Source organism: Montipora capricornis, chromosome 6, assembly GCF_036669925.1.
Source record: "Montipora capricornis isolate CH-2021 chromosome 6, ASM3666992v2, whole genome shotgun sequence".
Lineage (NCBI taxonomy): Eukaryota > Metazoa > Cnidaria > Anthozoa > Scleractinia > Acroporidae > Montipora > Montipora capricornis.
Genome location: NC_090888.1, coordinates 42,736,044 through 42,751,223, shown reverse-complemented (window position 1 = coordinate 42,751,223; position 15,180 = coordinate 42,736,044). Strand labels below are relative to the sequence as shown.

Below are 15,180 nucleotides of genomic sequence, written 5' to 3'. Positions count from 1 at the left end.
ATTTGAAGAAACGTTCTTGTTGTTAATACGAAATTATACCGGTTTACGGTAGTTCTTTCATCGCTACATCAGTGAACTGATGTCAAGGACGAATGCTGGCATAAAGCTTTCCCTTGTTGTAAATTAAACTGCAGGAACATATTGTACATTAAAATTTTGACTACTGTTTGACACCTTCCCTCCCGACCCCCGAAAATAGCAAGACCAAGTTTTTAAATGGTATGCCATTTAAAAAAGTTGGTCTTGCTACTTTCGGGGGGCGGGGAAGGTCGCTACTTTCGGGAGGTCGTTACTTTCGGGGGGGGTCGCTACTTTCGGGATTTACTAGTGACCACAAAAAATTGACGTTAATTTCGGGGGGTCGCTACTTTCGGGCGGTCGTTACTATCGGAACTTTACGGTACTGCGTGAAACGCGAACTAGTAAGGTTTTCCTTGAGTATAGACCGAATGCATAAATGGCCGCCAAAAAAAAAAATTCTTTTGTTTATGTAATAATTAGACTCACTAGCCTCGCTCTCAAGCAACATTTCTTTTGTATTTTGTACATGCAAACGAGGCTATTGAGTCTAATTAGCACATAAACAAAAGAATATTTTTTGGGCTGCCATTAATTTATGCATTCGGTCTATTTCTTGATTTTTATTTATTCATTGTTTATTTTGCAGATCAAAGAAAGTGAATTAGCCTGGTGCTAATATTCATCAAGCTGTATTTAACAATACGAGCTTGCTGTTGGTGATTATAAAATAATAAGGATAGTACGCGCACTCTCATTGGTCAATAGCTGTGTTTTGATGAGAGTATGGAAACACAGCTGTGACATCACACGTTATTTTGATTGGTTTTATGTTGTCAGATGGGCGTTTTGATTGGTTGGCGTATATCAAGAAAATCTGTTTCAATCAAGAATTTTCCTTCATTTGTTTCCTTTATTTGTCGAATTATCTTTGAGAAATATTTTATGAAAGTAATAGAGGACTTTTTTCCGTGTTTCCATAGCCTCATCTAAACACTCGGGGGAGTTCGAGAATTCGAAGACAGTTATGCAAACCCGAGAGACTGCGTCTCGGGTTTGTATAACTGTCTCGAATTCTCCCAATTTCCCCGAGTGTTTAGGTGAGGCTATGGAAACACCGAAACTGAGGTGAATACATGTAGTTGTCGTAGTATATACTAAAACAGTGAGATAATATAGCACTGAAAGATGATTTTAATTCATTTATTCCTGCAACGATGGCATTATTTTCGGCCGCAAGTCACGCGCGAGTTTCCCGGAGGTGAATTGCAGAGGACATTCGGAGTGAATAGCCAATCAGAGCGCGCCTTGAACGCCATCCACTGTTTTAGTATATACTTAAGATGTTTATTTCAACGTTTTTAAGTAAGCACTGAAACGCCAGTCTTTTCACTTCTCGACTGTGTCGAGGAGCGTGCGAGGCTTCAGCGATCACAGCTGTGTAAGTTGATTGAGCCAGCAAAGGGGAGTGTATTCTCGGTATACCCTTTCCTAAGGACTTCTTGTGAAAGGGAGAAATCGCTTGCATTTCATTGGATTTGGCGATAAGCGATAGGAATGCGGCACCCTATTCCCGTCCACTTTGAATCCATCTTCGTTGCTCGGCGAAGGACTAAAATTGCCCGCCTCTTAACAAGACGCACTACAGCCTATCAATAGATAATACGAATGTTAATCATACTCGTGGTCTTTAAGTAATTTGGGAACGATGTTAGAAGCTTAAAACTGGAAAGCATAATTGCTTTCAAATTTCAAATTGTCCATGTCTTCCGGCAACGGAATGAAGGATTGCGTGACATGTTTTGCTCCTCTGATGACTTTCCTTTGCACTTGTCACGCATTCTTTCGGCCCCTCGCATGTTGCCTAATCAGCAACGTTCTTTGATTCTTATGCTTTCATCAGAAATAGTAGGGTTTTTTTTCGGTATTGAAATTAATCGTTATTGCCTAGTATAAAGTTTAAGAACATTTTGAATCTTAAACCGAGATAGAAAAGGGTAATTTGAATGCCAAAATGGCGATGTGCAAGAAAGACTGGATATAACACGGAAGAAAAACTATTCAGTTCTAAAGGATTGGAGACCCATGGACAGTTTGTCGAAATGTGTAGAACTTACAAAACTCTACGAGAGAGAAAACGTTTCAGGTAGTTAGATTCGTGCTTGCCGACTTACTGTCCTTGGATCAACCGTCACGCCGCCTTTGAAGTCTTCATTATTGCGTGACGTCTTCGTTTGGCGTGGGATTGCGTGAAACTTGAGACCATTGACCCTCGAGAGAGCTTGCTATGGGAAATAAACTAATAGAAATCCTTATTTTTATTCCTCAGAGCCTGGAATTCATGTTCATTGTGTTGAGTTGAATTTTAATTTATCGAAATTGGTCTATTCTGACGCAAAAGGGCGGTTACAAGTTTAGTTCTCAGAATTGCGAGCTACAGAAGAGAGATTTTAATTTTTACTGCTTTTAAAGAATTCATACATATTTAGAAGAGGCTCATCAGTTATTTTATGTCCCAGTTACAACAGAAACTGAGGATTGTTCATTGGTCTTGAATAAGAATTCTAGCTTTAAATTCTATTATTCCCGGCGTAGTCATGCAATCGAACGAAACCGAACCAAAAACCAATCGAACCCAATCGTTCGATTGGAGTTCGATTGGTTCGGCAATCGAACATAATCGTACTGGAATTTTTTTGTGAGTTCGATTAAGTTCGATTACCGAACCCAATCGAACTCAATCAACCCGATTGGTTCGATTTTGTTCGGCAGGAAAACAAAATGGTATACAAAATTGATAAGCATTAACTCTTAGTAGAATTGGAACGAATTCACTCTTTAACTGAGTTTTAACTAGAGGAGCAAGTGTGAGAGATATTAACACATTTCAATGAACTAAAGCTGGCCACGGTCATCGTCAGTTACCCTCAGAGCAGGACCTCTATCTCCTCTTTTCTGCTTGACAACAAAGTTATCCCCGACACGGACGGCGAAAGAGCGCACGTGGTAGACCGCTTCCAGAATAGTAAGTTTTACCTCTGCCCTGTCCGACATCTTGCCTTTTGTACTCCTTTTTGAAATAGAAGCCAATAGATAACTTATTTGACCGCAACGCTTTGTTTCAGACCAGATGAAACTGGTTCGTGTTTCTTATTGTTGAGGTGTTCGATTATGTTCGATTGATTTCGATTATGTTTTCGATTGTTGAACTGTTCGATTACCGAAAGTTCGATTGCGTTCGATTGGCAAAATTATTTTGTGAGTTCGATTAAGTTCGATTACCGAACGCAATCTAGCGATTGGGTTCGATTGGGTTCGATTACCGAACGTTCGATTGACTACGTCGGGTTTATTCAAAAAGTGTATCAGAATGTATCTTAGTAGATCGAACCACAAAATAGGCTATCCATTTTACATGTTCATGTGCATCCTCTTAACCGGAAAGCAACTGCTTGGATCGGAACAGAGCTCAATTCTGGCGGCTCGACGTCACGTAAATAAAGTCTATAGACGATCGAAATTCTGGGGGACAACGACGCTTTATGGTCTAAAAGTGAACGGCAAAAGTAGGGAAGCGACGACATGTTTCGAACGCGTGACGTTCTTGAAAAGCGTCGCTGTTCTCCTCTCTTTAAGTGCTACTATGACCATAAAATCAATTCTTCTTTTTCTTTAGGTTTCAAACTATGTCAACTAAACACTGAGTGACCCACGTTTTTTGAGCCTTGATTTCGAAAAGCAACCGTTTATTTTAACTGGAATTTTCCTATTTAATAGTCCGCCATTACTAAGAAAGCTGCATCGAGGAGAAAGTGACGTCAAAGACTCACTAATTTGATAATTCAATGCGCTTGTACTCGGCTAAATTAATATGCAGCGCGGGCTTTCAGACTTTTAAACTCGCGTTTTGCATATTCTCGGTTTTCACATGACGTCACGACCGCCATGTTGGTGCCCAAAACAAAGAAAAGCGGCCATGTTGGTGCCCCGACCAAATCCTCCGGGAATTTAACTCTATTATTATGCAAACGCTTCCTTTTGTTTTCGTTGAAAAACATGGCTGTTGATCACGTGAGTGAAAACCAGCAATAGGTACAAGAAGCTGCATCGTAAGCTAGTGAGTAAATGACGTCTCTTTTCCCCGTGCAGATCCAACCCTTAGTGAGTAATTGCGGACCGTGAAATTCGAAACTTAAACTCAAAATAAAAAACATTTGGATAAAAATCAAAGCTGAAAATTTTGCTGGTGAGGTGATAAGCAAACACATTTTCAAGATATGAAGAAGAAAAGGAAATGATTTTTTTTTATCATAGCAGCACTTTAAACCTCCCGCTTTAAGATGGCGGACGATAAGGAGGTGTTCTTTGGGGGGGAAGCTGGAAGAAAAATTGTGCTTACAACCACTTCTTTTAAGGTTATTTTTGGGCATCTACCGTTCTATATATGGAAGCTTATTAATTTAATTAATCAATTTATAAAATTGTCTTTCTGAGTTTTTCAGTTGCTAAGCAGCTTGTTTTTATCTTTGTTTTCAATTGCTTATAAATTATCATTTCGACATTTTACGACTTGGGATGTGTTACTTCTTAACGTATAAAAAAATCTCACTGATTTTTCTCACAACAAAACCTAATTTTCAACATGCGGGAATTATTTCATGTTTTTGGCCGCAGTTATACTCCCAAGTTTCATGCTAAAAACTAGTAGTTTGAATTTTAGTTGTCTTGTTTTACCTAGTATATCAACAAATTTCGTGCGGCTAGAACGGGGCATAGACCCAAACCCTTTCGACAAGCAGCCGACAATGGCTTACCCTCTCTAGTTTGGTTGTATTTTCGGACATGCTACGCCTTTCGCGCAGTCGTATTTCACCTCTTCCCCACAAACGCCCGATTACAAGAAAACAACTTTCCTTTTCGACAGTTTGACTTTCGAGGCGTCCTGGCCAGTCACGAACCAGTTATTGTCTGACGATGTCGAATCAGTTTAGTGCTTATAAAGAAGTCCTCTATACCCGTCATGTTGTTTACTCTTGAATTGGCTTCTTTCGATATATTTCGAGGACAAAGACAGGAAAGTGGATGATATGCCTACATCTTTCACATTCGTTCCAACTTGTTTCTATTGTTTTTTTCCTCTCTGCCTCACTATCAAGCTGAATTTTAATATTTCGAAAATGGCATATTTCCTGCGAAAGTTACCTACGTCACCTTCTAGAATTCAGTACGTAAAATTTGATTGGCTAAACTGTATGAATGGCGCTTTCCGATAAGCAGACGATTGCGGGAAGGTTAAATATAACTCCCCTAAAAACGACTTCGTGAAAGGCTAATGTAACTTGGACCAAAAGAAATGTCATCAAAATAAATGGTGTGCGAATGTTGCCCCAGGGGCAAGTTGCTCGAAACAGAGTTGGCGAACGTGCACCAGGTTATGGTACAAGCCGCCAGCACAGGCGTCGACGAGATTATGGGCCCCGAACCAACCAAAACATTTGCTTTTCTAGGAAAACCAATTGTGTTGCGCCTTTCGCCTTTCAGTGCGAAATGAACCCCTTAGACTACCTCGCTTCGTTTTTGATGAAGATCGACTCTTCCAGTCATAAGCTCCTGGTAAGCGATCCTATTCGGTGGAGAGCCGACTATGGGATGGCCTGCTGTAAAATACTCAACGCAATATACGCCGGTGTCAATATGTAAAATACGCAATATGTGCAAAACGGTTTATTTTATCAGCGGTTTACTTTCAAAATGGCAAACAGCGCATGCTTATCATCCCCACGAGGTTTCTCCTGTAAAGTGGATGGATTTTGTAGTGTTTCCAACATCAATCGCCTTTCATCTTTGACCATGCTTCCTCTGTTATATCCCGCTGAGCATTGACACGAATATTTCCATGATGGTATACATTTGAGGTGGATGTAACTGGTCAGTTTAAAATGGGATAATTTTGAAATTTTAGCGAAAGGGCGATCCGACACTCACTGTAAAATAAAGGAGACACTGTTGGTCAAAGATTTAAAGCCGACCTTAAATGAATATTCAGTTTAGCTAATAGATTTGAGGATTCGTCACCGTTAGATCTCTGGGAATTTATAGGAATCCTTTCGGCAGGAGGGAGTAATCATCTACCCTCCCCAGGCAGACGACTTCCTACTTACCGATTCTCTATACGTGGCACATTTTACTTTAACGCGAACAATTCCATAGAGTTAAAATGGCAAGAGATGTAGGAAAACAAGACACTGACATAGATGTTAAATTTTGCTCTTGGCTATACTAATGAAAACGTCGACCTCAAATGTAAACCATCACGGAAACATTTGAGGGAATTCAAAACATTTAGTTATGATCTTGAGTGTTCCGGATTTGTAGAACTACCAGGTTTTGATGATGAAACGGTTATCAAAAGGACATTAAAACCGAGACTATAATAATTCAGTGCAGCGTATATTGCGCATATCACGTTGCGCATTTTACAACAAACCCGCAAAGAAAACATCTGTGGCATCGATTGGAGGGGAAGGGGAGAGAAGTACAATGGAATTGAAAGGTGAATCAAATTGGATTATATGTAGCTGCATTTTAACGTTTCTTTCGCATTTGCTCTCTCTTTGAAGCTTTGTGTTTTTCTGCTTATCTCTTTGCTCCGTATTACTTTCAGCTTCTGGTATTTTCGTCCTTTCTTTCTATTTTCCAATTCTCTGTAAGCTTCTCTTGCTCGTTTTACTTGTATATACCTTCTTTCAGACGTTTTGCGCTTTTCTAATTTATCTATATGTACAGTTTCCAATGTCAAGTGAAGATATGATCCTCGCAGTTATTAACGCAATTTTTGCAATTGCGTAGAGAAGCCTGAAAAATTCAGGACTTCAACGGGGTTTGAACCCGTGATCTCGCGATACCGGTGCGACTCTTAAAACAACTGAGCTATGAAGCCACTGACGTTGGGAGCTGGTCATTTGTGGGTTCTAATGTTCCCGTGAGGAATGAATCATTGATGAAGTGATATATGAAGTCCTGAAATTTTCAGGCTTCTCTACGCGATTGCAAAAATTGCGTTCATTTCATATCCGCAGTTCATATATGATCCATTTCATATATCATTTCATCATTGACTCATTTCTCACGGGAACATTAGAACCCACAAACGTCAGTGGTTTCATAGCTCAGTTGGTTAGAGCGTCGCACCGGTATCGCGAGGTCACGGGTTCAAACCCCGTTGAAGTCCTGAATTTTTCAGGCTTCTCTACGCAATTGCAAAATTTGCGTTCATAACTGCGAGGATCATAGCTTCACTTGATTTCATATCCGCATTTCACATATCATCAGAAACCCATAAGTTTTAACGTGTAACGGCCCCTTGTGTGCTGGGAAACAAGCTTTTGAACATTCAATTTGCTAAGTACCATATTTGGAACAACGAGAGCGAGGGGTTTCCAAATATGGTACTTAGCACTGAAACATTCAGCCAATCGGTTCGCACCGAATATTCGGAAGCTGTGACCGCGCGTTACACGTTTCAACCCTTATGGGTTTCTGATATCATTTCATCAGTTTCCAAGGTATTTTGTTTGTCACTGTTGTATTTGTTGCATTCTAACCAGTTAACGTTGTAATTTTCTGTGCTATGATCTCCTGATGAACATTCTGTGGACACATAATAAGTTCTCCTATGTAAACAATGTAAATATTTGCATAACCTTCTTCAGTATTGACTGGACCAATAAATGCGACAGGAGAAATAGTTTCATATGATTCTGCTATGTTAATTGTCAATTTAAGAGAATTGGAAACTGCTTGAATTATAATTTCATCAGACCGCGTTCCTTGCCTTGACATATAACTCAAATAAGCTTGCCAAGAATATTCAGTGTTTAGACAGATGGTAGTCCCTTCGAATTCATTCTCAGTCAGTCGAGCCGCCCACTTTTCGCTTTCCGCTTTCCGCTTTTGGCTTTTCGCTTTTCGCTTTTCCTCGGCCTTTCGGTTCGCTTGAGTGACTAAAGCGGGCGGCTCGACTGACTTTATAGAGAGGACTGCTAACAGTCCGGCTCTGAGTTCAGTGTTGCTTTCTATGAACACCTCTGGATTACGCAATAGATCCTGAATTCCAAGAGTACGTACATAAAAAATTATTATTATGAGTGCCATAAAGCTGATGGGAAAAAAGGCAAGCAATCTCCGGCCTCGTCCACCTGCGTCAAGTTCCAGATCTACCCATTTCAGATAATCTCGATTCCAATAATGAAACTGGATTTGCTCTTAAAAGGAGCACGGTGCATTCATGTCATCATGGTATTGATTGAAATGGCCAGAGTTGTCAGCTACGTCTCTACTTAATGAAATGATATAACGCGACAAGATGTCCAAAGTGTCTGCAAACGAGGGCACTTCAATTTCCTCAAACCACAGCTGTTGGTTTTAAGATAACGCAACTTCTTGGGTTTGGGTGATCGTAGTCGCTCAATATTAACTGAAAGCCTTGTTCTTCGGCTAGCGCAATGTCTCTTACATGCAATTTTGATTTGTATTCATTCCACTGCAGTATGTTTAAGCTTTGTGTTTACGCACCTTTCACGAGTCAACTGACTTGCAGTATGCAATACTTTTTCTGTCAAAATACTCGTGAAATCTGGATGATTTTGGAACTAATTTTTGAAAATGTTTCCACGATATAGTTCTCAATTTTCTTCTCTTTTCCATAATACGTTTTGGTTTTGTTGTTGGAATTCGTAATAGTGCTCTCTCTCCCTTGCCCTTTTATCTGCATTGCTTTGTGGACCCGAGTTCATAAAGATTTCACGAGGAGATCGGCTACTCAATATTTTTTTCATTTATTGCACTGATTGCACTAATTATCAGTGTTTTCAGTGTTCGTCAACAAGTCTCGCCGTTCAGATTCATTTCCATTTCGCTTGTCCCTGAGAAATCAACGAGCGAAGCTTACCAGCCATGAACTGCAACTTGGACTTACTGAACTTCCTGTGTTGTCCTATATATATATGAATGAAATAATGACTGATAGCCATTTACGAAGATGGCTTTATTACGTACTTTGATGCGGTATTGGTTGCCAGTTTGGTAGTGGTTTTTATAGCAATTAAACGCTGTGAGCGTCAAGACTGATCGAATTGGGAGCTCCATAACTGTTTTAGGTTATAGTACTTAGCATAAGCGCTACGACCAATGTGTGCACTGCATGTTTTAGAGCTCAGGTAATGAAAGCACATAAAGCAATTTTTACTCAACTAAAAGGAAAACTAAAAGCAGAACTCCTCTAAAAGCAGAACTCCTCTACGAAATTGCTGCCAGCCAGAGAACGTGGATCCAGCGTGCATTGGGAGCCAGACGGAATTTCATTTCCGCTCACCCAATTTGATTTCAATTTGATTTCCGTCTTCGCAATATCAATCTCGTTCCTAGAGTCATCGTTCCCTTGGTCAGCGGTCGGGGAAGAAAGACTCTGGTCGAATCCAAAAAAAGGCCATATTTGATTGGCTGTTGAAAAACGGTTTTATTTCCTGCCATTTTCATTTTTCAATTTCTAAACTCAAAAATAGTGATTTCTTTTGGATTTTTATCTATAAGAAGTTGAAGATGATCTAGAAATAAATCGTTTTACAACTTGCCAGTTCCGTAACGCTTTTGTTTTTGTAAATACAGCAATTGTCACTTGCGTGACACAAGATACTGAAATCTGTTTTGATATTGATAAAATGTATCTCGTTAGTTTCTTATTTTCCGCAGTTTAAATGTCTCGAGTGTATCAGGAGATGTATTCATACTCATGTGTACTGTTTGGCGAGTGAAAAGTAAGCGCTTTCATGGCAAGGTGACCTCCAGTGTTTTTGTTGATTTCTAACCGTCTCCCCTCACGCACGCGCAATTATTCAACCGGAACCAGAGTTTTCTGGTTCCGGTTTTGGATTATTCCAGAACCTCCCGCGCCCGTTCCGCTGGACAAGGGTAACGGAGATTGTCCACAAATCAGTCCATCGGCAACAACTGATTCATTGCACATGCGCGTATATGAAGGAGTCAAAAAGGTGAGTGAGCATGGAAATGAATGGGTCTCACATGTGATAAGTTCATGATCGGGTTATCTTTTGGCCAATCACAGAGAGGTGACGAAAACATCGGAAATTTGGAAGTCAGGAGAGCTTGCGCTCTACAGGAAAATGAATTGTTTCGTATCTAAGGTTTTTCTCAGCCGAGGAAAGACGAGCAAAACGAAAGTGAGATAGACCAGACTAGACTTCATCTTGTTCCGACTATTTTGTTCATATTTCTTATACCCATGCTCTTACTAATATTTGTGTTTCCTTGTACAACGTCATTATTTCATTCCAATTTAGCGAGCTAGGTGACATGAATAATTTATCTTAGGCCACAACAAATTACCGATCACGAAATCATATGACAAGTTAAAAATATAGATTGCTTCAAAACAAACACTTTCAAATAAGTCAGCAACCATTAATTTCTATTTGATCATTAAATATATTCTTATATATTCTATTCCAAAACAAATCATCGACTCATCCAGCCATCGAACTTGCAAGTCACCGTAAACTACGTCAGACGGCCATAACCCGAAAAGTTTCCAATACGAAAAATCGTGCAAAAACGAATGATTCGACGAGTGTCTTTACTTACGGTAAGAGGTCACAAGACTCAAGATGCCAATCTGGTGATCTCATTTTAATCACAGAATAGAAAGAGAACAACCCTCTCAAAAGCTGGTAAATTAACTTCCAAGCAACGCCTACTTGACTAATAATGACGATGCATTCCTTCTTCAAAACCCTCACGTATAAACCGTGGAAGTCAAAGGATCAGCTAACTCTCTTTTCCCCAATTGCGTTCAAGTATTGTTGAAAAGTGATTTTTACTTTGAACAGGGGTCGAAAAGCTTAACAAATTCAAACTTCAGGTTAGTTTAGAGTGATTACGCCACATAAATTCCTATGTGTGATTATTACGACAACCCGTTAAACAAATACTTGAAAACTATCAATCAAAACATTTGTCTTGGCGTGAAAATAAAGCGACTGCATGTTCAAAAACATCAGATTGTGTGCCGTGATCACCTGCGAAATCTCCGACTGAAGGTTGGTCATATAACTAATATGAAATAATTGCAAGTGAAGCTATGATCCTCGCAGTCATGAAAGCAACTTTTAGCAATTGCGTAGAGAAGCCTGAAAATTTCAGGACTTCAACGGGGTTTGAGCCCGTGACCTCGCGATGCCGGTGCGACGCTCTAACCAACTGAGCCATGAAGCCACTGATGTTGGGAATTGGTCATTTGTGGGTTAAAATGTTCCCGTGATGAATGAATCAATGAAAGAAACGATGTATGAAATAAATCATTGATTGATTCATCACAGGAATTTTTGAGCCCACAAATGACCAAATCCCAACATCAGTGGCTTCATGCTTATCTCAGTTGGTTACAGCGTCGCACCAGCATCGCGAGGTCATGCGGGATTCAAACCCCGATGAAGCACTGAAGTTTCAGGCTTCTGTACGCAATTGCTAAAATTGCAGTCATAACTGCGCGAGGATCATATAGCTTCACTTGATTTCATATCCGCAGCTCAATGGATTCATTCCATATATTAATTCTTTCAATGAAATAATTTATTGAAGAATTAGCTATTTTGGATCAGGAATTTAGTGTTACATCGCCTCGTATTGGTTTGCCAACGTGTTAACAGGACGAAAGAACTTTTGCTGCGATTACCCTTCCAGCATATTCATATCTTTGCATTGTATAAATTTTGGCGATAGAGCATGAAAGAAAGCAGTGTTAGGATTCGGACTAACCAGTTTTAAAAAGAAAAAAATCGTGTGTTGGAGGGAAACCGGTTGTATAGGGCATAAGGAACTTTTTGTTTTTTTTTTCTTTTCCCAACATCTCTTACAGTTTTTAAGATAGACGAAGTACGTATGTCGTAATGTCCATTTGTTTCATTTGATAGGACTTCTTCTTTCGCAGTAATGCATCGTGCGAGCAAGTCTTTTTTTCACGAAAAGATCGATAGCCAAAGGCCCCGGACGCGAAAATGCCCGAGTTGATGCATCTAAGCTGCTAACATTTGCAAAAGTGCCATTGCGTCATAAATAATTAGCTAGCAAAAGGGCGAAGGAACAGGAAAAAGAAACGCTTGCGTTGATTTCAATAACATTTGGTTTTCACCTCGAAGTGTCCAAAGCGTTCAGAAGTTAATAAAAATTTAATAAAACAAAAGTTCCACGCGCGCTTGTTGGATATGCAACTGGTTATAGGCAACTCGGCGCTGCAAATTTCCCTTTCGTAAACGGTCGTTGCCATTCCTCGGAACGGTCGATGCCATTTATAACGGTCGACTACACATTTCACTTCAAAGAAAATTAAAAGAAACAAACTAAGAAAAAATATTAACAAAAATTAAGACAAAAAAGGAAAAAAAAAAACATTTATAAGGAAAGGAAAAAAAGAGTCCGGAAATTTCAAAACTCGAACTCGGGTTCTTAGCCCTCACCCTAAACAGAACCCTAACCCCAACCTTAACTCATATGACCAGCGAGATACAACTCCCAGTAACCGCAACCTTTTGAGTTCTTAGACCTAATGAGTGTAATTCAGAGCTTAAAAATGGCATGGACCGTTTCAAATGGCAACGACCGTTCTGAGAAATGGCAACGAACGTTTCAAATGGCAACGACCATAGCGCGCTCATGGGATAATTATTAAATTTACGTACACGATGTTTCAGTGTGTTATCATAATTCAGGAAGCTTTTTGGTTGAGAGTAAGACATCTTATTTTGCCTTAATCTCTTCTCAGAATCCTTGAGTATAAGTGTTTGAAATACATTTTTTATAAAGAGAGTTATTTTAAGAGTTTCTCGCAAGCGGAATCCGTACGTGTACAGATTATTCCACTGAACTGTCGCTGTAGTTGAAAAGCTCGCGCTTGAACTGGGTGTCAGAGGCTTCTTGTTTTATAAATTCGGTTCGACTTCGTTGAGCTGTGTTTCCTCCGGCGCTGTAGTTACAAGTTACAAGACCATTCAAACAACTGACTATTAGTGATACGGACTATGCTGATATACTGAATGGAGAAGCGTCTTTTACGTATACTCTCGTATATTTAGGGTTATTAGCCGATACAAACTTAGGAGCAGAAGTAGTGATTTTGCAAATGTTTAAGACAACATCAGTAAGTGCTAATCAGTTCTTAAGACTAAGGACCTGTATCTGTTTCCTCTACGTTTTAGTTTACTGACAGGAAGTCTGAAGATGAATTACGACCAAGGTACAGCAAAAACCCTTAACAAAATTGGCAACTATTTCATAAAACTAGCAGCTCGGCTTGGCGGTGATAATAAGTACTCTTACGGGGAAGGTGCATTGGATGGAGACGCGGCCTTTTCAGACGTAGGAGGGACAGTCGCTGCCCAACTACAGGCCTACTTGTTTCAGGTTTTTGATTCAGAAAAAAAAGTAATTGCACGATTTCTCGGAGGCCTTGGTCGTTCGAGTGCTGGATTGGATGGAAATTGCATCAGCAAAGTTGGCAGCGTACTGGGAGGTGAATTCACATGGAAAGCAACGCTAAGTGAAGCCTTCTTTGGGCCGTTTCATCTTCACTTTGGGGCCGGATTGTCAACAGTTGCAAAGATCGATGGCAGAACCCTCGAGCTGAAGTTTGCTGGCTGCGGTTTCGAGTTTGGAAAAAAGATAGGCATCTCCCTGTTTGACAACGAGTTCTCACTTGATGCTGGTACACTATTTGGAGGCCCCTTTGCATTACCTCCGTTGCCTCCATCTTCTGCAAAGCCGGTGATAAACCAGTCGTAAACCCTTCGACCGCGCCCTGCGCGTTACAAGCGACCTAATGTCATTCAAAGCGTAGTTATTACACTTGAACAAGAAAGAAAGATGGCGTGAGTCACAATTACCAATGACCATACTTTTGCTATATAAGTTGTTTATAAATTGATTTGTTGTACATTCCCGATTTAGTACAAGTATTTTTGTGATATCAAAGTTGTTTCATTTAAGCGTACTTTAGGGTCATTTGCACTTGACTGAACGAGAAAGAAAGATTGCATGAGCCACAATTTTGTTTATTTTTTATTATAAATTGATTTGTATTTTCACGCAATGTGATACATTCCCGCTTTAGTGCAAGTATTTTTGTCTTTTGACATCAAAGTTGTGTGATTTAAGCGTAGAAAGAAAGATGACATGAGTCACAATTACAGAGCTCTCAAGTCTTAAAGTTTTCAAAGAGTGAGATGCATGCGGACAGTGTTTCTTGTGCCGGAGGCGTCAAAAAATTCTAGGGGGGTCCTGGGGCATGCTTCCCCGGAAAATCTTTGAAATTTGCACTTCTCGGATCGCTGGAAATGCACCGTCGAGTCCGCCATTTTGTTTTATTCATGCTGCTTGCTAAGAGCCACCATGTTATTATGGTCAGCCTGAGCTAACGTATCGGCCTATAATTTATATATTGACGGGTCCTGAAGAAACAAGAAAATTGGTCGCACACGAACAGATTGAACATTGGTCGAAATTCAGTGCCAGTGAAGGAACGAATTCGGAATTCATGAGCACTTTTGAAAGCTTAAAAAGTAGAGTTACCTTCGAGAAAAGTGCCAATGCGTGAGAAATGCTCGTGTCGGCGTGAGAGCGTGAGATTGCATCGAAATGCGTGAGACTTAAGAGCTCTGCAATTAGCTGTCCATGTTTTTTGTTCTTTTCACGAATTGTTATACAGTTCTGCTTTAGTAAAAGTATTTTGTCTTGTGGCATTAAAGCTGTTTGCAGGCAAATCTGAAGGCTTTTTGATACTGTTCTCGGGACCGATCAATTGAGTTAAAATTTGAAGAACAGTAAAGCAATGCAACATCCTTCTACGCGAGTTTGTGATTCCAACAAACAGGGTACACCTGATAGTTCATGTGTTGGACGATCACACACAATACCGCGAATAAAAGGCAAAATTACTAAATGATGATTGGCTGAGACAGAGGGCAGTTTTCGTTTAATTTAGTAATTGCCATGGGCAAAAATACTTTCATTATTTTCATGTAGAAAATGATTTCTTGCAGGCCTGCTTTCATTGCGTTAGCGTTGTTGTGCAAAAATAAAATTCCATTAAGCTCA

The 15,180-nt window shown here is 39.9% G+C and overlaps 1 protein-coding gene, 1 long non-coding RNA gene and 1 other non-coding gene across 3 annotated transcripts in view; 2 read left to right on the top strand and 1 right to left on the bottom strand.

Annotated features, from left to right (window-relative positions):
- Window positions 1-904, top strand: part of LOC138052191 (lysophospholipid acyltransferase 5-like) — a 28,706-nt gene extending 27,802 nt beyond the window's left edge. The window contains exon 17 of the mRNA XM_068898566.1: window positions 668-904. Coding sequence (XP_068754667.1) covers window positions 668-686 — 19 coding nt within the window. The 3' untranslated portion in view covers window positions 687-904. The remainder of the gene's footprint in view (window positions 1-667) is intronic.
- A 10,150-nt stretch (window positions 905-11,054) lies between these two features.
- On the top strand, window positions 11,055-15,180 carry LOC138052190 (uncharacterized). Its single transcript, XR_011133024.1, has 2 exons — window positions 11,055-11,132; window positions 13,287-15,180. It is a non-coding gene; the product is annotated as an uncharacterized lncRNA (long non-coding RNA).
- Trnaa-ggc (transfer RNA alanine (anticodon GGC)) lies at window positions 11,235-11,307 on the bottom strand. Its single transcript has one exon. It is a non-coding gene; the product is annotated as a tRNA-Ala (tRNA).